The sequence below is a fragment of the Chaetura pelagica genome, unplaced genomic scaffold (genome assembly GCF_000747805.2).
Source record: "Chaetura pelagica isolate M959 unplaced genomic scaffold, ChaPel_1.0 scaffold20, whole genome shotgun sequence".
In the NCBI taxonomy this organism is placed as follows: Eukaryota; Metazoa; Chordata; class Aves; order Apodiformes; family Apodidae; genus Chaetura; species Chaetura pelagica.
In genome coordinates this window covers 3359547-3380594 of record NW_009951958.1, presented here as the reverse complement: position 1 = coordinate 3380594, position 21048 = coordinate 3359547, and the positions used below count along the sequence as shown (strand labels likewise).

General features: G+C 42.3%; 1 protein-coding gene across 1 annotated transcript in view; it reads left to right on the top strand.

The window, feature by feature from the left end:
- Positions 1 to 21048, top strand: part of DIS3L2 (DIS3 like 3'-5' exoribonuclease 2) — a 167093-nt gene that overhangs the window by 36487 nt on the left and 109558 nt on the right. Inside the window, 3 exon segments of the mRNA XM_009999669.1 lie at positions 3741 to 3975; positions 14914 to 15020; positions 16176 to 16423. Of these exon segments, the coding sequence (XP_009997971.1) occupies positions 3741 to 3975; positions 14914 to 15020; positions 16176 to 16423 (590 nt within the window).

Here is a 21048-nt window from a genome sequence, read left to right as displayed (position 1 = left end):
GAGATTGTAAACTAATGTGTGAGTTATTAGCTCTTGTTATCGAGGAGGCAGCAATGAAAACTCCATGCTGGATCTGAGGGTAAACAGACTTGGGCTTTGTCCATGTGTGGATGTGTGGCTTAGGTGGAGAGGCTGTGAAAGGCTTGGAAATAATAGTGCAGATACAAGATTGCTTCTGGCAGAGAAAGCAGTTTCTCCTGCAGCTCAAGAGGTAACCCTTGTGCTTTTAGATGCACAAGTCTGGGCTGGGTGCAGCGAGGCTAATCATGCTGCTGGCCAGGCTGCACATACCTATGCTAGGATGTTCTTGCCCACTACCTGTTTTTTATTGTATTTATGGTTGAAATAGAATTTTAATCAAAGATTCTGTGTTCAGTCAGTTATGACTTTACAAACCAATTACTGTGGGATGGAAACTTGATGCTTGTTCAATAGATACATGTTTGTTTAAAGTTGGAAGAAAACGTGCTCGGCCACTGTCTTAAGGACCAGACAGTCAAATAAACAATTGGCTTTCATCAAAATACTTATTTTTTTTTTCAAATTATTGTTAAAGAGCATATTAAAATAATGCAGCCGTAAGGTTGACAGTTGACTTCCAAGATCAGGAAGTTAAGGTCCTTTAAGAGGCTTTAACCATGTGTCCTGGGATGTTTGCATGGTAGTAGTGTCATACCTTTCATGCATATGCAAAAAGGGGGAATCCCCTCCTTCTGGGTCCTTACAGGGTCAGCTGCACTGGCAGAGAATGGTGCTTTGTACTGCACATATGACTACATGATACACTTAACAGTTGTGTATTTGATTTATTCTATATCTCTGTTAAGTACTGATGTGTTCTAGCTGTATGCATATGTCATGTATGAACTTCGATAGCATAACAAGAAATTGAAGAGTGCAATGTCATAACTTTTTTTTCTGAGATGCTGCATGTAAGAAATGCTTATTTTGTCACAGTCAAATTTGCTGCTGCTCACATACAGAGGGATCCTGCTCTTTGGAATATGTGTGATGAGCTCATGTTGGCCAGCAACTCTGATCATCTTAAATGGAGTAATTGTATCCACTGAGCTCCTGATTTTGTGAAGTCTTAAGCAGCTTTCCAGTCTTGTGATGTACAGCTTCCCTAAATTTTTGGTGTGATGTAAGAAATCTTGGGTGAAATTCCCGGTCTGTTATGTATGAGGTCAGCCTAAATGATCTGTCTTGGCCTTGAAAAGAAAACAAATCCTATTGCCCGTGCTTGCCAGCAGCTGGACATTTTGCTGTTCTATGCTGTATGGAGGTTGTGATTCTGTGGACTCTGGAAAACTGTACTTAAAAATCCATTTGCAAATCCCTAAGGAAATGTGTGACTGGGGGCTTAGGTAGTGGCAGTGATACATGAGGTAGCAGCAGCAGTGTGTATCCTCTAGCCTGGGGGGAAGCACGGTAATTTTAGCAATGGCATTTAAAAAGAAATCTGTATCTGCTGCCTTCTTTAATGCAACATAAACTTTTCAAGCATAAGCTTTTCAGTGCTGCATCTGTAGAGAAGCACTTCCTATAATTCAGATACATGTGATGTTGTTTGCTGTGTTATGTATAGAAAGCTTTGTAATTCAGCGCCTGAAACTCATCTCACTCTGAAGAGCAACATGGAGAGAGAGGAATTCAGGCAAAACATGAAGGGGTTGAAGAAAATGAACTCCTGCTGCAGTTGCACACTTGCACACATCTGGTGCAACTGAAATTCAAGAGCTGAATACATCCACATCTGACTGTGGTGGGGTCCAAACATTACTGTTGACACTGGTTTTCTTTTTGGATAGGCACACTGGCAGAGCCGCTAGCGTGTGGAGCCTTGTCAGCTCTCTAATCTAATAGACTGTTCTTGCCCAGACCATTGTGTGTCAGTATTTTATGTACCAAATGTAGCCAGGTTTAATAATCGGCCATTTTCCCACCTTCTGCCAAACTTTTTTCCCTTTTTGTCACAATTTAATGTTGGAGTCAAAATCTGCTATGGTAACAAATTATATACATATTAAACAATGAAAATAAAGATGGAAAGCAGAGTCACAAAAGGTAACAAGAGTTCAAAGTCATGTCATGTGAGATTTTTTTTTAAAGACTTGAATTCAACCCCTTAAAAAAATTGTATTTATGTATTGTGAAAAGATTGCAAAGAAATGGGTAATGCTTGAAACCATAACTGTAGCTCTATGGATGTAAAATTGTGGAAGTCTTCCCTGTACCGATCTGATTTGATCTATTTGCTTTTAAGTTACTAAAAAAATAAATTGTGGGATTTTTTGGATTGAGTTTTTCTTACTTGGAAAGATCTTCTTCAGTTAGGACCTGTTGATGCTATTTATACTTATTTCTAGTGACTGTGTCTCTCATAGCCACTATGTTACCAGAAAGGCTTTGTTGGATTTTTTTTTTAATTGCATTTTTGAAAGGGTGCTTCACTTGCCTTGCTGGTGACATGAGTTGCTGCTGTCCTGTACTGGGTTAGTGGTGCTGAGGACTGGGGACCTTGGAGAAGCATCTCCAGGGAGTTCCCTGCCTGGCAAACACCAGCACCAACCGGAGAGAGTGGATGCCAGGAGGGCACGGGAATGCAGTCACCCAGTTTCTTTGTGACTTTAATGGTTAGTAGGTTATATCATGTTCTGCGCTGATCTAAATCTCACACTGAAGTACCACAGCTTGTGTGAATCTTAAATACTTTTGAAACTAAACCCGTGGATCTAGGTTTCAGGGCCAGGAGGGTACTTTGCAACTTAGTGTTGCGTGAAGGGTGCTGGTAAAGGCATATGTATCCAAAGTATCAACCATCTTGATCATTATGTCCTGAGATGGAGCAGTTTCTGCCTCTGTCAGGTGCTTGAGAGATGCCATCCAGGTCTGGTGTCTACTGGGACATGGATTCTTCTTTTTTTTTTTTTTTTTACATGATTACACATATGTTTTTTTTCCTCCTCCTGTGCCATTGCTGCACTAAAATGGGCACAAATCTCCAGCAATGGTCAGAGTTACTTCTCTGAGTTATCAGTTAGTGAATACTTCAGTCATTTTTTACTTTGAGTTCATTCCTCTCTGGAGTTGAATTAGGAGATTTGTATAAATAACAGCAATAATTGTGTGCCTTTAACAAAAAGACCAAAGCATAAAATAGATGTAAAGCTTGGTGTCTTATCAAGCTGCCTTGGTCTGGTTCCTCCACAGGTTGCAGGGCACAGTGTTCTCTGGTCTGTACTTTTTCAGTCTGTTCCTAATTGCGTGTTGGGGAGCGCTCCTGGAGATGTGCTTTGACATGATCCCAGTGTTTGCTGGAACTGCTTGAGTTTTGGGACTTCCCAGGATGATTAGTGTTATCTTGGTGAACAATAGTCTAAGCAGCTCATTAAATTGTAGTGTATTCTCCTCCCTTTCTGTGTTTACTCCCAACTTCTGGAGAGCCATTACAGGCTTGGCAGGAACTGTGTGGTTATGCTCTAGATACACTTTGGATACATTATTGTCACAGTTGAGGTATTGCGAAGGCCATGCTGTTCCTGTCTTTATCCTACTGAGGTACCTCTTTGGATTGTGCAGTATCTGTGGCTAATTACACAGCAATTGCAGTGTGCCACCAGCCACCCACAATTCATTGTGAGCTCCTTGGGGATGCAGATGTAAAAGGGAAGATAATGTTTTCTTTCTTCAGTCCAGTGGTTTAGCTTGTGTCTTTTTTTTGTCTCCTGCTCCTTCAGGTAATAAAGCCAGATGGTAGTGACAAAGAAACAGAAGCCACACATGAATCAGATGTCCCTGAGGATATGCTGGGGACTTGCATTCCTCAAGAGACAGCAAAAGATGATGCTAAAAGTCCGGATGTCATTATAGAAGCTCAGTTTGATGATAATGATGCAGAGCATGGACAAGACCACTTGCAGGATACGTTGACTGATGACATTAAAAAACTTTCCTTGGATACCAGTGAAAAGGGTGAGTAGATCGGATTGTTGATTTAAACCTTTATTTGAGCAAACTGTTGAAGTATGACTTTGTTGCCTCGCTTTGCTGCAAGATATAAAATACAGGCGTAAAAGCTTAATGCCTTATCACTTCTATCTCTTTCTGCTAAACTGCCTTCATAGTTTTGAATAGGTATTAAGGACTGGGTTTTATGTAGTTTTGATCGATGTGAAGTAAATCTGTGAAACAGAAGTCACATCTTTAGATTTGCAGTTCTCAGAGCTGTCTGGGGATTGCAGGTTGCTGTTTAATTCAAGATGCTGCTCTAGCAGTTTCCTTCATTGCAGCTTGGCTGGCCAATCTACATGTCTCAGTTTGGGAATAAGAATGTATTTCCTTGGGGGCAGATATGTTTGTTTTCAAACAGTTATGAGCAACCTAAAGATTTGGTCCATTTGAAAAAATACACTAAAATCTAAAGCAAATGATGCAATCTGTTTTGAAGGCAAATAAACCCATTTAATTCTGAATCCGAAGTCTGTCCAAGCCATCAAATGTTGCTTAGGGCAAAATAAAATAGGCTTCCCTGTCCCAAACTATGCTTAGGCTACTCTCTGCATGTGCTTTCTAGTACTAAATTCCTTCCTGAAGAGCTGCCTGTTGAGTAGATTCTGACAGTTGGCTCATTTAACATGTGCCTTCAGCTCCTGGTGAAGAATTGCCAGGACAGATATTGTAGTGTGTTCCTGATGCTGGACAACCCAGTTGTCCAGAAAGATGGCAGTAACTTAGGATGTTAGTAGCTGTTGGTCTCTGACAGATCTTGGTGCTCCTTGTAAAGCTGTTCTATTTAATACCTGTGTTTCCCCAAGGTGGCTTTGGAAGATGCACAGAGCTCTGTCTAGACTTTTGGTAGATTTCCATTTTTCACATTCATCAGTTAAGAAAGCTGGAATTAACACCTGAGTGGAAGTGGTGTTTGTTTTTATGACAAAGCATTGGTTTTCAGCTCACGAACGGAGCTGCCACCTCACCAGTTCATGATGCTGTTTCCTTCTGGGTACCTCCACTGACTTTGAGTTACTGCCAAGTTATGTGAATCAACTACCATCTTGTTCTGTTACTTTCCAGCATAGGTCTTAAGTTGGGAATTATACTTCTTGTCTGTGGATGATTTACACAACTAGGTATTAATTCCATCTTTTTTGCAGTCTTGGAGACTGAATGCCATTAAGCTGACACTTTGACAATTCTGTCTCCTAAAATGGTCCTGAGTCACGTGTCATGTCTGGTGCATCTCTTCTGATAGCTGTGCCAAATTAAAATTCAGAGAAATACATTCTAGTCTGACTCTAGCATCTAAATAAATATGTACTTAAGCCAATATTTTATTTAACCAGTAAGATTTTGCTTTAGTGTAAAGGCTTGGTGGGACCTACTTTTCTTGGTGCATCATAATTCCTCGAGATGCTCTGGAGTGACCTGTGTTGAAGGTTATCAAGTCATCTCTTAAAATCTGTGCCAGAGGAGTGAGTTTTCCCATTTGATTCTATCTTTGGAGAATATTTGTAAGGCAGATGTTAGATCAGCTTATTGTCTACACGGTTGAAATCCAGCCTACTTTTCCATTGCAGTTGCCTAAGCCAGCTGTTTTCTTTTGTTTTCAAGGCCTGTCCATGTTCATCCTTAACAAACCTTGTGGCTGGTGTGGATGTGCCAATTAGATATCTGCTGAGTTTGTATTTTGCTATTGCCTCTTTTAATAGTTGCTTCAGCTTCTTTGGCCATATAACTCATATGGATTTTTCTTTAGTTTCTTCTTGCTCTGCTTTTTAATGCCCTCCTTTTTTTATACATATAAAGTTTACGATGCTGCTTTTTCTGAAGGTGTTTTTGAGCAGTTGATGATTTCTTTGGCTCGTTTCCTGTCTTTCATGCAATTTCTCATATCATCACTTACCCAGATTTTAAGTCTTGCCTGGAAAAGAGCTACAGTTATTCTAGCATCAGTGATAACTGTCATGAAAAAATAAAAGATCCTGTGTGTGTGAATATATAAAGATCCATATACATAAATATAAGACTTAAACAAAGCACGAACTAAACAAAAAAACCACCAGATTTCTGCAGGTGAAAAATATCCACAGCTACTCTTAATAGAATGAAAAGTAAATTTTATTCTGGGGCAAAAAAACAGACATGTTGAGATGGGGCTCAAATCTTTGTGCATATACACAAGCTCTGCAGATTCTTGCCTCTCAGTTGCAAGATGACATTTGTCCTTTCTGATGGAGGAGTAGAATTATGCAGTATCTCTGGTGCTGGCTCATTTGTTCTGCTCCTGATGCTCAGAATGAACCATGAAAAATAAAAGTGGATGTGTCATTTGAATAAAAGCACTCTAGGTCATGCTGGAAATGCAGGCTGTTTTGGTATCTTTTCTACCCTGGCGTGTTTCCCATCCCATTGTGGCTCTGTTCCTCTACAGAGCACAGTCACCCCCCTCCACCTCTAGTTACACTCTGGGGCCAAGAATTTGAGGTTGGCCCTTGCTGCCTCTGAAGCATGAAACATTGTGTACGCTGATTAAAGTTCAGATTTGAGTGGCCTGGATTTCCCTGGAGTCACTGTAGGTTGTGCTTCCTATGCCTCTGGGGGGCTTAAAGCAAACTGGTAGAAATTGTTATGCATGGGGCTGCAGGCTGAGTCTCAGATAATGGGTCTGTCTTCACTAAGTGCTGCAGTTAAGAGAGCTGTACTTTCTTCCCTTCTCTTCCTAAGACCCCAGAAGGGATGGGATAAGCAAGAGGGAAGTTCAAAGAAGTGAAGAGACCATCACATTCTAATTTTAATTCTCAGCCCATGTACTTCCTGGAAATTCTTGTGCTCATAGAAGTGCGTCAGCCTTGCTTTCCACAAGGATATTGAAATAAAAGTTCAGAACTGGTGTCAGTCTGCCAGAAGCTGTCCTGGTCAAATAAGTTTACTCCACTTTTCTGAACTCTTCTTGCAAAGAAGTTGGGCTAAAGACTTCTTCAGAAAATCCTCTGATCTAGGAAGTAATGAACCATTTTCCTTTCCAGCCTGGTGTCCTACACAGAGCAATATTGTCCTGTTCCAAAGTTAGATTGTCTTAATTTCAAGCTTTGGTCATTGGAGGTAGGTCTTTTTTAGCAAAGCTGGAAATCTCTTTCCTCTTGCACTTTCAGCTGTATATTCAAGGTGTATATATCTCCACATGCTGAACAAAGTTTGCCCCTGAATTTTCTTCACAAAGACAGTGAGAATGAGTATCATGAAGAAAGTTTCTTGGCTCCCTTACTAGTGTCTTTCAAACGCTCTCTGGGGTTTCTGTGCCCTGTTGAAATGCAGGCAAAGAACAAGGCAATAGCATCCTGGCACTAGTCTGAACAATATTGTGTATACAGAAAAGATTAATTCTCTGTAGTGCTTGGGATTGACATCCAGGTCCTCTGTGTTTTACCCTGAGACCTCAACTTACTCTGTGTCACTGCCATCCAGAGAAGTCACCCAGAAGTCAACCTGACCTTTGCCAGGTCTGTATTTCTTAATCCTCATTCACATTGACTACTGCAAGGAAGGTAATGTAACTTGTCTTACCACTTAGTACTGAGATAGAATACATAATTGCTGTACATTATTACTGCAGTAGAAGGATTTTCCTTATACTCCATTTCGATATGTAATAAAAAATAGAAACATCTCTGTATCCTCCCAACACAGGGAAAGTGCAAAATGTTCTGTACAGAACACTTTATGATGCTGTATCCTTACAGAGACTTACATGTCACGTGAGTTTCATACAAATGTGAGCTGTCTCTTGTTAAATATTTGAATCAGATTGCTCTGATAAAGAAACATCAGCAATTGAACAGTAGCAGCTACTTGTACTCCTAAAAATGGCAGCTGTGCTTATAAAAGTACCTCAGCCTTTCTTGGCAAAAGCATTTTCAAATAAAAGTTGGTAAAATTGTGTCACTTTGCCAACAGCTGTGCTTGTCAAACTAGTATGCCCAGCTTGTTTCAACTGCTCTCATGTGAGATCTCACTTTATCAGATACAAAGAATATCCTGCTTCCTGTGGGGTTGCTCACAGAAGTCATTGAGGTGGTGGACTGGCTGCCCTGGCAGCAATCAGATAGTTGTGTTTGTTCAGGATTTCCACTTAACATCTACACTTCTGCAAATCAGAGCTTGAATATGTGGATGTCCAAGGCTTGCTTACTGCCTTGAGGTAATGAATTTTGAATAGAAATAACTCATTTACAGGCAGAATAAACTGACAGCTAACTCAGTCAATTGTGCGATGGAAAATTGAATCAAATAGCTGATGGATAATAGGTAGAGTCAACAGAATTCTGTGAAGTTGGGTTGGAGCTGCTGCAAAACTTGCTCCTGTGTCTTCAGCATTGGTCAGATGGACACTGATTCTTTTTCAAGTCAAATGTGACTGTCAGTCTCTAGTAGCTCTGATAAGATTGGAAATTATAACCTAAAATTGCTGCTTGTCCACACTGCTACTTACTGGATTGAGTATTTTGGAATCACTTGGCTCAAGAGAAGTGGTGGCATTTGATAACTTCATTATATGATTGACTGATAATGCATGAAGCCATTCAAGATGCAGCTCTAGAGTAAGTGCTTAGAAAGGTTTTTGAATCCCAGCACAGGAGAAAACTGTATTTATAATCTAGGCTTTTATCTGGTTTGCACTTCTGCACCTTCTCATGCACTTCCATGACCCCACTTGTGATTGTGTGTATTCTCTTCTTATAAACTTGTCAAGATACTTAGCTGCCTTTTGTGTCTTCCTCTGGCACCTGGAGTCTGCAGCTGTCAGTGTCTCAAATTGGCATAGGCAGAATTTAGAGGGATATTACTATTCCTCTCCTTGGCCAAGGCTACTAGGAAAAGGATGGTGGTGGCAAGAATCTGGACTTCATGCCATCCCTCTCTTCTGCTCTGCTCCAGTTCCCCCTTCTTTCAGGTTAACTGCCAGGAAATCTCTGACAAATTTGGAGCCCACCAACGTCACTGGCTGCTGGAAGGAATAAATGTTCGTCTCCTTCCTCTTCAGAGGCTCCTGTTCACTCTGAGTGCTTTTAAGGAGTCTTCATGCTTCTTTCCTAGCCTGCAGCTTTCTGGAGATGGATCATCTCCACTGCATAGCTCTTAACATTTCTAGGCCACAGCAGAGTGAAAACTCACCAGGAAATCTTCTCAGTTACATGGCTTTTAATAGAAATCCTTGAGGTGGAACTGTCAAAATCGTATCAGTTTCACTCTGTTGAAGCCTGGAAAACCAGCAGAGAAGCTGGAGCTGTTTCAGCTGCTCAAGACAGCTCTGTATTAGTTTATTCTAAGTTCATGTTTGTGGGTCTCTGGATCTAGCTCTTTTGGTTGTTGCTATAACTTTTCTTAAATGAGACCATAGATTTCCTGAAGAATAAATGCTATAGCAACTTAAGAAAAACTGTTCTACTGATGTTGAACAAATTGGGCTTTATGGTTGCATTGATTAAATGCTACAGGCTGAATAAACTCCAGTTCTTCTTTTGTTGCGTAGCTGAAGCCTGCAATGGAAGTTAATGTTGGGAAAGCTTCTTATGCTTTTCTTCTCTATTAAGTTAACTTGACCCCCAAATGACTTCTTAAGTAAGGAAAAAAAAAATTACTTATGCAATTAGGTAGCAGGAATTAGATTAAGTTCAGCACATTACCATATGTTCCTGAATTCACCTGTGGTTCTTCTGTGAGTTACAAGTTTAGGTCAAGTAAGTAAGAGGGCATGATACTGAGAATGAATGGTGGGTGTGAAGATAAACATATTAAAGTATGATAATTGTTAGCAGCAAGGTTTCCAGGATGAATCAGGTTAGGATTCATTCAGCTAACGTATTTTCCATGCAATAGTAAAACTGGAAACAAATACTGTCAGAACAAAGGCACACACAGGAAGGAAGAACATTTATATAGGCAAAATACTCAATGGAAATGGTTTTGTAACATTTTAATTTTACTTGTTGTTAATGCAATAAGACTGTATTTATGTAGGTTGCAACACTACCTGATTTTCTTGAGATTTAATTCTGTTGCAATAAAGCTTCCAGCTCCCCTGTTGACTGGCAGCTTCTCAAGGACATGAGAGAGCTGGGAGGCCTGAGTCCCCATGCTGTGGTTGTGGTAATGTTCTGTGGCTACTGAGACAGCTACAATTTGATCTGTTGGGCTACATGGCAGCTTCCCAAAATGATGTTGAATCTTTGTTGTGAATCAGGCTTGGAGAGTTGTAAGGAAAACTGACACTCCTGTCTCATCATTCTGCCATCTCCTTCATTATTCCTTCAGGAGGTGGCTAAATATAAGTAAATGATTATCTACCTGGCTGTGCTGTGTGTGTAAGGAAGCCAGTGGTACTCACCTCTTCATTGCCTTTGCTCTGTGCTATTGCAGATACTCGTCCCTCTGCTGTAAGCATCTGTTGTGCCTTTTCTCTCCCTCTCTGAGGGTCTCCCCCCTCCTGTGCAACTTCAAAAAAATTCTCAGTAAACATCTTTAGTCTCCTGCTCCTTGTCTTCACCATACCTTTGGGCACACAGGTGTGCGAGTTCAGGTGTTTAGACATGAGCAGCTGTGGCAGGGTGAGTCTGCTTAAATGAGTATTTAAAATAAACATCTCTAAGGAGGTGCATTAGACACACAGCTCTGTGATGAGACAGCTCTGCAGTGTTGCATGGCTTGGAGCAGCTTTGCTTCTTACCTGCAGAGCCCTCTTGCATGGCACACAGGAGCTGTTAGGCTCCTTTTGGACAGGCTGCATGTGTTACATTCCAAGGCTCATGGCTTAAGTCTCATCACAGTGAACTGTCTTCCCTCCATCACAGGTGGAAAGCTTTGTGTGTGGAAATAGAAATATTTGCAAAGTACTGCCTCTTGCATGATATTTCCTGAAGTGTGCCTTCTAGTCTGTTTAAAATAAATTCCAGTTTTGGAGAGTACTTGGTACCAAGTGGAATGGTACTTTCCTTCTTCCCTACCTTTTGGGTTTGTATCATATATAATACACCTTTGGATACATATATAAAATGCCTTCTGATGTCATTCTTAGATAGGCCCATGTAGAATAAGCCAACTGGCTTCTCAAGTACATTACTTTTTTTCTAGCTGAAGTAGCAAACATTAAACTTTTCTTAAAAAAACTGTTTCTTCCCATCTAGGGAAGGAGGTGTGGTTTTTTTTTTTTTTTTTTTTTTTTTCCAGTGAGTTGTTTTTGAGATCTGAAACTGCGATATATTTTCATTTGCAAGTGGATATTGCATCTTTAATTGTATTCCTTTTGGACAGAATTGCAAATTTCCACAGTGACCAATGCAAACCTAGTGAAAATAATTTTGGATCTGTCACAAGTAATTAGAATTGTAGTCTGATGACTTTTCATCCACTTTGGCCACCTTTTAATGTCATGGTAATTTAATTGTAAAAGGAAATTTGGGGGCTTTTAAAAAAATAATGTTTGACCTAAGAATGCCTGTCAGGCAAATTTAAGTGTGTATTGAAACTGCCTGAACTGATCACTTACAGAAGGAGGCAAATTCCAAATGTCCTGGATCTACTTTGTTGGTAATAACAACTAATTCGAGTTGCTTTTTCTCTCTAGTGCCTATTTTTTTTTTTTCAAGTAAGACTATTACAGTTTTGGTTTGTCAGATAATGGCTGCAAGGAAAACACAGAGATTATAATGCAGTTTTACTGGATCCTACTTGCTGAAGTGTGTTTTCACTGTAAGATAAGCTTATGAAGTGTTGCCCAAGCTAACATAGTAAATCTTTCTCAGAAAACATGTCTTTGCCCAGGGTGGAAATACTGAATGATCATTGGACAACTGTTGCAGTAAAGGGGTCAGAATAATTAATTTTTAGTTTGGCATAATGCAAGGAGTTTCTTTCCGCCTCCCATGCTCAAAATCCTGCTGCTCTTACAAGTTAACTCTCCATTAGGATTGCTTCCATGGCTTTGCCCTGTTGTGGGAGATGATGTGTCTCCCAGCTTGGATCTTCTAGACCACCAGACTCTAGTGGGGCCCTGATACCTCTCCACCTGCTCAGCCACCAAGTTCCAGTTTTACTGGAGGGAAGTGCAATGAAAGGTGGGGGGGGACTGAGCAAAGTGTATTTAGGGGACTCAGGTACCGGACTCTTATGGCAGCTTACTGCTGGCTTGGTACTTGAGACTGAGGTTTATGTGTAGAAATTTCACAACTGAGGCAGGTGGATATTGGATCTGGATAGCTGACCCCTCTGAACAGAGGGGTTTGTCACAGGGAGCCCTCATTGCTGGTGCTCTGCTATTGTAGCAAACACATCTCCAGGTACCAGATGCAGCCCTAATACCAACAGAATTTTGACTTATAAAGGAGCACTTACAAGCTGTAGAGAAGTTCACATCTCTTGGCCCCAAGAGTCTGAAGTTCTTCTTGTGTTGTCTTCCCTTCCCCTTGTTTCAGGAGCGTTGCCCATCAGTAAATGTATGACCTTTCAGATATTGCAGTTGATTAAGAAAGATCAGTAGGAATAAACAGATGGCTGGGATTTTCTTCCTTCTTTCTTTCTTTTGATGGTGTATTTGTACATCCAGGTTTCTGTCTGGGAATCGCTGATAGTCCCAGGTTTTTTTTAACTGGGTACTGAAATGTGAGAGACCCCTGAGGAAAAGTTTCCAGCCAGCCAAAGGCCCCTGGTTGATGTTGGCTGTGAAGGAAAAGGGCAGGTTCTACCATGTGCCACAGTGAGAATTCAAATGCTTTCCAGTACCTGTTCCAGTTTCACATAAGATTCAGCTTCAGCAGGGTGGGGAGAAATGCCCCAGCCCTGCATGTTCTTCATCCCAGGCAAAGGAAGCCCTGGTCACCCACTTGCTTGCTGGCCACAACAGGTTTCTCCTGGTTCTTCTGTGCTTCCGCATGCTTGTATGTGATACCTCCCAGGGACACTTTTGGGTCCTTTTCTGACAAGGAAATCTGCTTCAGTGAAAAAATACAATTGACTTTTTTGATAAGTGGGAGTTGGAAGGAGAAATGGAAAGAAGGCAGCTCTTACAAGGGCATGTTTCTTGCATGTTTTCTAGTGCTCTTCTCATTCTTGCCTTCTGGGCCTTGATTTGCTGCTGTCGTTCCATTACACTGGGAAAGCAGTGAGAGCAATTCTTGCTTTTTTCCCCCAGAGACGTTTAGATCTGGTTTCTCTGCCAAACAGTATGTGCTGTTCAGTGAGGGAGAGTCATTCCAGTAAAGCCCCGGGCTTGTGGCAGGTGTGCCTGAGAGCATGGCCCCTGGAAGGCTACCAGCCTCTCTTCACCTTCCCCTCCTGCCAGTGTTACTTTGTCCCAGATCAGATCATCCTGTTCTTTGCCCTAACCATCTGTATGGCTGGCATCATAAACTCATGACTATTAACTGATGGCTTGCAAATTTTTAAGACAATAAAACGGCTCCTTGCTTTTATTCTTTAGTAACTGATTGCCTGATACAAATCTTTAGCTGGCAAAGATCTTAGAGGAGACAAGCAAATGAAGTGTTTAACCTGGGTATCCCTACTTTTAAAACTGTGTATAATTATCTGAGCAGTTTTTTTCCTCAGCTTGTTTATCACCATGAAACTCTGGGTGGTTTTATCCCTAAGCAGCCCTGGTTGTGGCACATATCAGACAATTTCAGTAGAAGTAAAAGAGAAGGGGACTTGCTGCTGCTATTACTGCTGCTTTTTTTAGGAAAGATTTTTTTTTTTTAAATCCCTGAATCTGTCTGTTCTTCTCTCAGCCTTGCTAGCAAGTCAGTAAAGATAAAAATAAATAAATTAAAGTCACTTAGCTTCTTCTGAAAAAGATGATCTCTCAGGAGAGGTGATTTCTGAAGAGCTTTGTATCAGAAGGCAAATGTGGGGATAATTAGCAGCATATGAAAACCAGAGTTTGTCATGAGACTCATTGTCAAACGACTGCTGGGGTAGCGTTGCCTGAAGGCAACACAGGCCATCCATGGTGGCATGACCATCTGTGAACATGCCCTCATGATGGTGATGCACAGCTGTTCCCCTCGGGGCAAGCTGCTGCCCCCCGTTACCCTCCAGCTCCCCCCAAGTGCTGGTCCCCAGTGCCCTGGCGCTGCCGACAGCTGCAGCCTCCCCTCCTGCAGCCCAGCCCCCTTCATCCATCATGTTGTCACCAGCAGCCTCTGCTGAGGGTCTCTGTGGGACAGATGGGTGTCATATGGGGGACAGGGTCTCTGTGTCACCACTTCTTGAGGCTCTGTGGCATGTGCGAGCACCACTGGAGCACAGTCTTCAACGGAACATTGCTTTATCTTGTGTCTTCTAAGGGAAAAAGTGACAGCTGTGTCCCTTGAAACCTGCAGTCAGTGCCACGGTCTCTCTTTAAGATATCAGAGCTTTTTTTGAACACTCAAGGCCTGATTTTAACACATGTGCTTGAGATGGATGTGATTGCCATACAAGTGGAAAAAGGCAGCCATCTTCCATGAGCCCTCTGGAGAAGAGCACATGGAAGTTTCCATCTGAAAAACAGTTCAAGAGGGAACTGGTCCCAGCCCTCTCCATGGCAAAAGTCACTTTGCTTGCTTGTAAACACTACATGCATTCAATGTGCCAACCACTTATAGCAGATACTTCTAAACGCAAATATTTGAAAATTGCAAACTAGAAATTAGTTGACAGTTGATTTAAATGTTCATCATGATTTAAATGACAATTTTCATAAGAGTTTTTTGTAATCCTGATCCACAGCCAAAGAGTCAACCTAGGAGATATGGTCTAAAAGATAAACATGCATTTTATAACCTTATGTAATGTTTTAACTAGAAATTAAATAGTAAATTTATGTCTTTTGTGATGGAAATGTGCTACAGTAACTGTTGTTTGTCTTGTTTGATGCAGCCAAGGCTGTTGGGATCGGTGGTGTCTACAGAACAAAGCAAGATGATGGACCCAAAGTGAGTGACCCCAGGCTCCTCCCAGATGTGTTTCTTCAAAGGACAGCCAAGGTAACTCTCTGGAGAGTGATGAGAAGGTACATGTGGACTCCTAAAGACTGAAGGAGCTCTGGCCTCCCTGTTGATCTTTGAATCTTATTCATTGTTTCAAAGAGAGTAATTGTCTGATCTGATGAAGATCAAGTGTCTTGTTGTTTTTACCAGTTATCCTGGTTTAAATTCCCTTTGTTTGTTACGCAAAATTATCTAGCAAGATTCAGAAAAAAGATTGGATACTAAAATGAATGTCAGCATATCCAAAGTTGTCAGAATTAATTCTCACAGACTTTGGAAAGACTGCAAATGCTGTTGGTTCAAGATTTGAGTCAATCTTTGCATATTAAGAGACCAGAAAAGGACAGCTGGGTCAGATCTCTTCCATGTCCTGTACTTTCCCTTGTAGCCTCTTCTTCTGGTCCCTGCTGTGGGCTGAGCTGCTCTCTGGTCTCATCCAGCGTGGCAATTCCAGAGCTCAGACTCGCACAGGGATGCAGCTCCTGAAACTTTCTGGAAGGACTCTTCTGTATAAGCTTAGGAAATCAGCTATAATATTTCTGTTACCCAGTGATTTATTATGGTCTACAAAAATATAGCCTGGATGAACACCTCTCTGGAACAATTATTTAGTGATATTGTAATTTATTATAAAGCCATCTTGTATAAAGGTAAAATAACCCCTAACTTCAGAAAGCACAGCGAGGAGGGAACTGCCAAATTCCCCACAGCACATCCTTTCCTGTGGTTAGTGTTGGATCTGCCAGCGGCACCGTTTTTGGACTGGCCTATTCTGTGCTGAATGTCAAAATCACAGGCCGAGGATACAAATGAAAGATTTTACAGGAGTTGCTTGTATGTTGTGGCTAATTCCCTGCATTTGGAAGCATCTGCTTCTTGTCTGGTTTTGTTCTGTAATCAAGAAAATTGCTGTAGAGAGCTAGCACTTGGAAGACACTTAGCTTTACTGTAGCCATGAAGAAGATGGCAAGGAAAAGACATTGTAAATAGGTACTCAGTTAAAAAACTGCACATGCACATCAACACACCCAGGGAAACGATGGTATAGACCTCGTGATTTTTCCAGATATTCTGCTAAGGCTTTGAGTATCCCTATTAAAGAAAGTAAGTTTCTCCAAAAGTATTAATTGTAGAAACCTTTGCCTCTTCCAGGTGGTCTATATTTTGGAAAAGAAGCATTCCCGAGCAGCTATGGGCTTCATCAAGCTTCTGGCAGACAAAAACAGTGAACTGTTCAAGAGGTGTGCTATGTTCTCACCTGTGGACCACAGGGTGCCCAGGGTCTATGTGTCCTTGGCTGATTGCCCTCCAGATTTTGTGACCAGGCCTGAGGACTATTCCAGTAGGCTCTTCATCTGCCGCATAGTGGACTGGAAAGAAGACAGCAACTTTGCAACAGGGTATGTGGCTGCCATTGCAAGTAGAGATGACTGAGATTTCTGGTTGAAGTTCTTGGATTCACTTGATTTGGTACATGTAATAGAGTTGGATTTGGGCGTGAAGTCCAGCTGTTCTCTTCCCCTTGCAAAACTGTTCTGATGAGTCGCACAGCTGATGTACAGTCTCAGCACTGTGGCTGTGGAGCCCTAGGCTGAAACTCCTCCTGGTAAAGCTTGAAACTTACATAAAACTTTGTTGTTTTTTTAAAAGTGTAAATATGTTGGCACAGATCTATCAACCCTAGAATTGAAAGTGAGCTACACTGAAGTCCCTGTTTCCCTGAATTTAAGTTCATTATCAGTTGTGGCTGCTTTGTGTGCTCAGTAATAGCAAGTTTCACGTGTAGTCCTTGAGAGCCACGTGAGCTGTTAAGTCACTCAGTATTTCCTAGCTAGACTGCAGTGCATGAACTGAAGTGGCCTCCCTTTGAGCCCCACTTAACTAGGGGCTGGCTGTGCTGTGAACTTCTCTATGACTAAGCTTCTTATTGGCAGAGATTTTCTTTGTTGTCTTTGACTCCAACAGAGAAAAGATTGGAGGGTGATTGCACTGCTTGGCTTCTCATCATCAAGAACCCCCCTTTTCAGCAGAAATGGGGGAAATTAGGAGAATGGGCTAATGTCTTTTTTTCATTGGCTAGTATGTGTGTCATTAATCTGTGCTTTTGACAACATTGTATATTCTCATCTGGCCTGTAGTTTCCAGGGTGTAAAGGGTGTTGTCAGGAAAGAAAATGTCCATGATTGTCTTCATGTGTAGCCATTTCCTCTGGGACTTGGTTGCACTTCAGTAAGTGCCTTGTGGAGAGGGGAGCATAAAATCTTGGTGACCCATTTTGTTTTTAACTATAAATACATGCTTGTTTAAACACTGAAAGACAAGGAAGCTCTTGAAGGTCCCAAAAGTTGCTGTTTGCTTTTGGACTGGTTGATAGGGTTGTTTATGAGCAGTGTTGCTAGTCGTGGCAACCTGAAGGAGAGAAGATCAGGTGATCTGCAGCTCAGTGGATGCTTGTTGTTTTTAACTTCCTTATGCAACCCTTAGTTCCTCCCACAGGCTTCGTGATACTTTTTTGACAGCACCATCATGATTTGGAAGGTGTCTGGACTAAAGAAGCTGTAGGTCATCAAAGTCTGCTGAAAGTAAAAGGGAAACCCCTCCCTAGTTGACAGCCATTTCCCCTGGATACCTGGGGAGTTTCCACATACTCTCCATTCTGCAGCTGAACTCCCCCAGCCTGCACCTTCCTCAGCTTTCCTTTTCCTTTGGGAAGTTCAGTGCGGGGTTTCCAAGCACAGTTCACAGCATGTCCTGGTCTTCACAGTGAATGTGTGTGGCTGGAGCAGTGCGATGCCCTGACCAAGAGTTTGGTGGTGGCACCAGCCACCCAGGGTGGTCACCTGCACAGGGGCAACCTGACAGTCCCTGGAGGTCCCTTTGGGGAGGGGGTGTGTTTCTGTGTCGTGATTGCCACCTGGTGGTCACCAGTGCGACACTGTCCCCTCTGATGGCCACTCTGTCACCCCGACTGTGCTAGAGGGGAACAGAGACGTACTAATGTCTCCATGTCCCACTGGTGATGCCCTGAGTGTGTGCTGCTGTATTCTCTGCTACACGTGGAGTGATTTCACTGTGGCAGTGAAATGCCATTTAACTGTACCTGCCTCCGGTAGCAGGTAAAGTAAAATAGCTCCAAAATAGTCTCCTTTTCTAAATAAATAAGTACTGTCTTGTACAGTATTTTCTGGGGACCTTTTTTGCATTGTTGGAGTCCAAGGCTGTTTGGAGAATTAGTCCAGATGTGTCTGCACTTCTGGAGATGGTGAAGGTGGAATCTTGGTTTTTTGTACCCACATATGATGATGGATGAGACTGTTAAAAAAATCCCAACAAACCCGTAGTAAAGTGTCAAATCACTGATTCCCTCTGTCACATGGGCCTTTTGGCTATTCTAGCTCAGGGCCTTAAGTATTGGTCTGTCAAGTGGCAAGATTTGTCATGGCATTTGCCAGAAAATGAAATGTTACAGGATGTTCCTGATGCTCTTTCCGAAGTCATCCAAGTGGCTTGAATTTGTTTAATCTCTGAGTGGTGGGAGTAGCTGGGTGGCCTTCCTTGTTGTCCTCTCTCCTGCTCCTTTACAAGCTTCCTCGAGGAGCAGTGGCTGATTGATGTGTATGATGTGCTGCTGCTGCTGAAAAAAACTCCCTGTGTAGGATGACTGTGGACAAGCCTGCTCCAGGAGAGACTGAGTAAGGTTAAATCCCTGTGGAAATTATTTGCTCCCATCTGGGACCCTGCCCAGCTTTCCAAAGGAAACAAGCCTTATGTAATTATGCTTTGTCTTTTTTGAGAGTTCTTGTCATGTAACCTTTGAATGTGTTGGCCAGTTTCAGCTGAGTCTGGGGAGTGGAGAGGGCTTGGATGTTTGTAGAAATAGGTGGCTAAATAGGTGCAATCAATGTCACCATGAAAGGGAAGGTGGCAGCAGGAGTGTGGCTCTGCCCCAGGTACACACCCCTGGGAGGTCAAGTTCCGGTGAGTCGGCAGCTCAGAGCAATTCTGTGATCTTGCAGTTAGGGCTGTTTTTGAGGAATACCCTGTGCGTGCTGCTGCTGGCTCTGACATCAGTCCAAGGGTATTTGAAGATCCCTGCAGCATGCCTTAATGCTCCCCCTTCCACGTCACAGAGAACATTTTTCTGTAACCATTATTATTTTTTTACCTTTTGACATTTAAAAAAAATCAGAGACACGCAAGCCCGGGGTGGCACAGCCACCCTGACTCCTTGAGAGTGAACGTCTGACTGCTGCTGGGCCCTGTGCCTGTTGTTGTTTATAAGCCTCTTGAACTATTCTTGCTACCCTTGGTGGCCGCAGAGCCCCATGAGTGATTTCACAGCCTGGCTGTTACTGCAGGGCCATTGGTGATCCTATACATGTTACCTTTGATCACATGCTGTCCTGTCAGATTTTGCTCTGATGCAAGTCATCACGTCTGTGTGACTGTAACATGGCCCCAATTAAAGTCAGTTGTACACTTTTTATTTCAAGGTACTTGGGAAATGTTCCCTGGAACACTGTAAATCAAATGTTAATTACTATTAAAAAAAATATTAGTCCTATATCAGACCTCTGGGTAAACCCCTTAAGGTTTGTAATCTAATTTCAGTAAACGGATCAAGAGAACATGGGTTTCAAGGCTGAGCTGGAAAGCACTCTGGCATTCAGAGGTGCTTTCCATGACTTGTGCAGATGTCCAGCTGCCCTCCTGGTGCACTTCCCAGCTCTGCCCTTTCAAGGGAAGGGGCACCTGTGACTCAAGCCATTGTAATTTATTTTTGATAGGGCAACACATCCTTTCTGTTGCTTAATCCATCCGTGGTGGTGCTGGTGGGCCTGTGGACCCATGGGTTCATCCTTGCTCAGCCTCCCAGCTCTGCACTAGATGTTGGAAATGAAGTGGCAATTTCTCTGGTTTATTGGTACTGCTGAGAGAGAGGGGGATAAAACTGATGCCTCATTTATTTACATTAAAATAAGGATCAAACTGGGACCAAGCTGCAGGAACAGAGAACTCGGCCTCGATGCCAAATGCGCACGTATTTCTGCCATGCAGTTTGTACATAAAATTGAAACAATGGAGGGAAATATCTTTTATCCTTGTTTTCATTTTTGTTTTAAAGCTAGGCAATGTGAACTCTACAATTTACCATGCCATGGAGTGCCCATTCCTTTCCAGCATATTGCACAGTGTGACAGGTTTATTATGCAGCCCTTCCCGTTGCGAGGGGAGTGAGCTGTGCTCCCATAAAGAAGATGGGCTTGCTTGTGCTGGGCGGGTGGGGTTTGTTCTGTGGGTTTATGGCACATTTGAAGCTCTGAGAGCATCTTGCTTGTCCAAATGACAAGTGCACTGTTTTGGCCCCAATTTCAGAAAGTAATTAGTGCCTGTTCTCACTCATTGGAATTAAAGCAGAAGGATCAATATAATGATTGTGTATTTTATGCAGTGGAAAAACACTTATTAGAATGGCTGGTTTTGCACTGTGATATTACCCTTCTCTTTTGTGTCATGTTTTGATGGATTTGCCTTAATTTCAGCTGTAATTTTCTTGGGTCAGGAGCATTTTCTCTATTGGCCATAGTGTCCCATTCACGCTAATGACAGTATATTAAAAAAATAAGAAGTAATTTAGGTCTGTGTACTATAGAGCAATCTGAGGGTGACCAAGGGGACAAGGGGAGCCACCATGGGCTGTAGGTTCTCATGTTGCGTTTCTAAGCAGCCAGGGAGGGAACAGATCTCCCACTCCTTGGGTGTCCCAGTTTGCATGCTGTGTCCAGAACTGAACGCATGTTTGACACCAGAGCTCTCAGACAAATGTGGACTGGGCTTTGCACTGGAACAGATGGAAACTTTCTCTAAGCATAATAGATCAGCAGCCCCATCCACACATGTGCAGAATATTTCATCAAAGACTATTAGCGTGTGGGGAACAGTTTCCCCTGTTTATAACTTGCTTCTAGATCATTGGCACCTCTCCAGTTGGCTTCTGGTTCAGAGGCTTCTGCTTAGCTAAGAG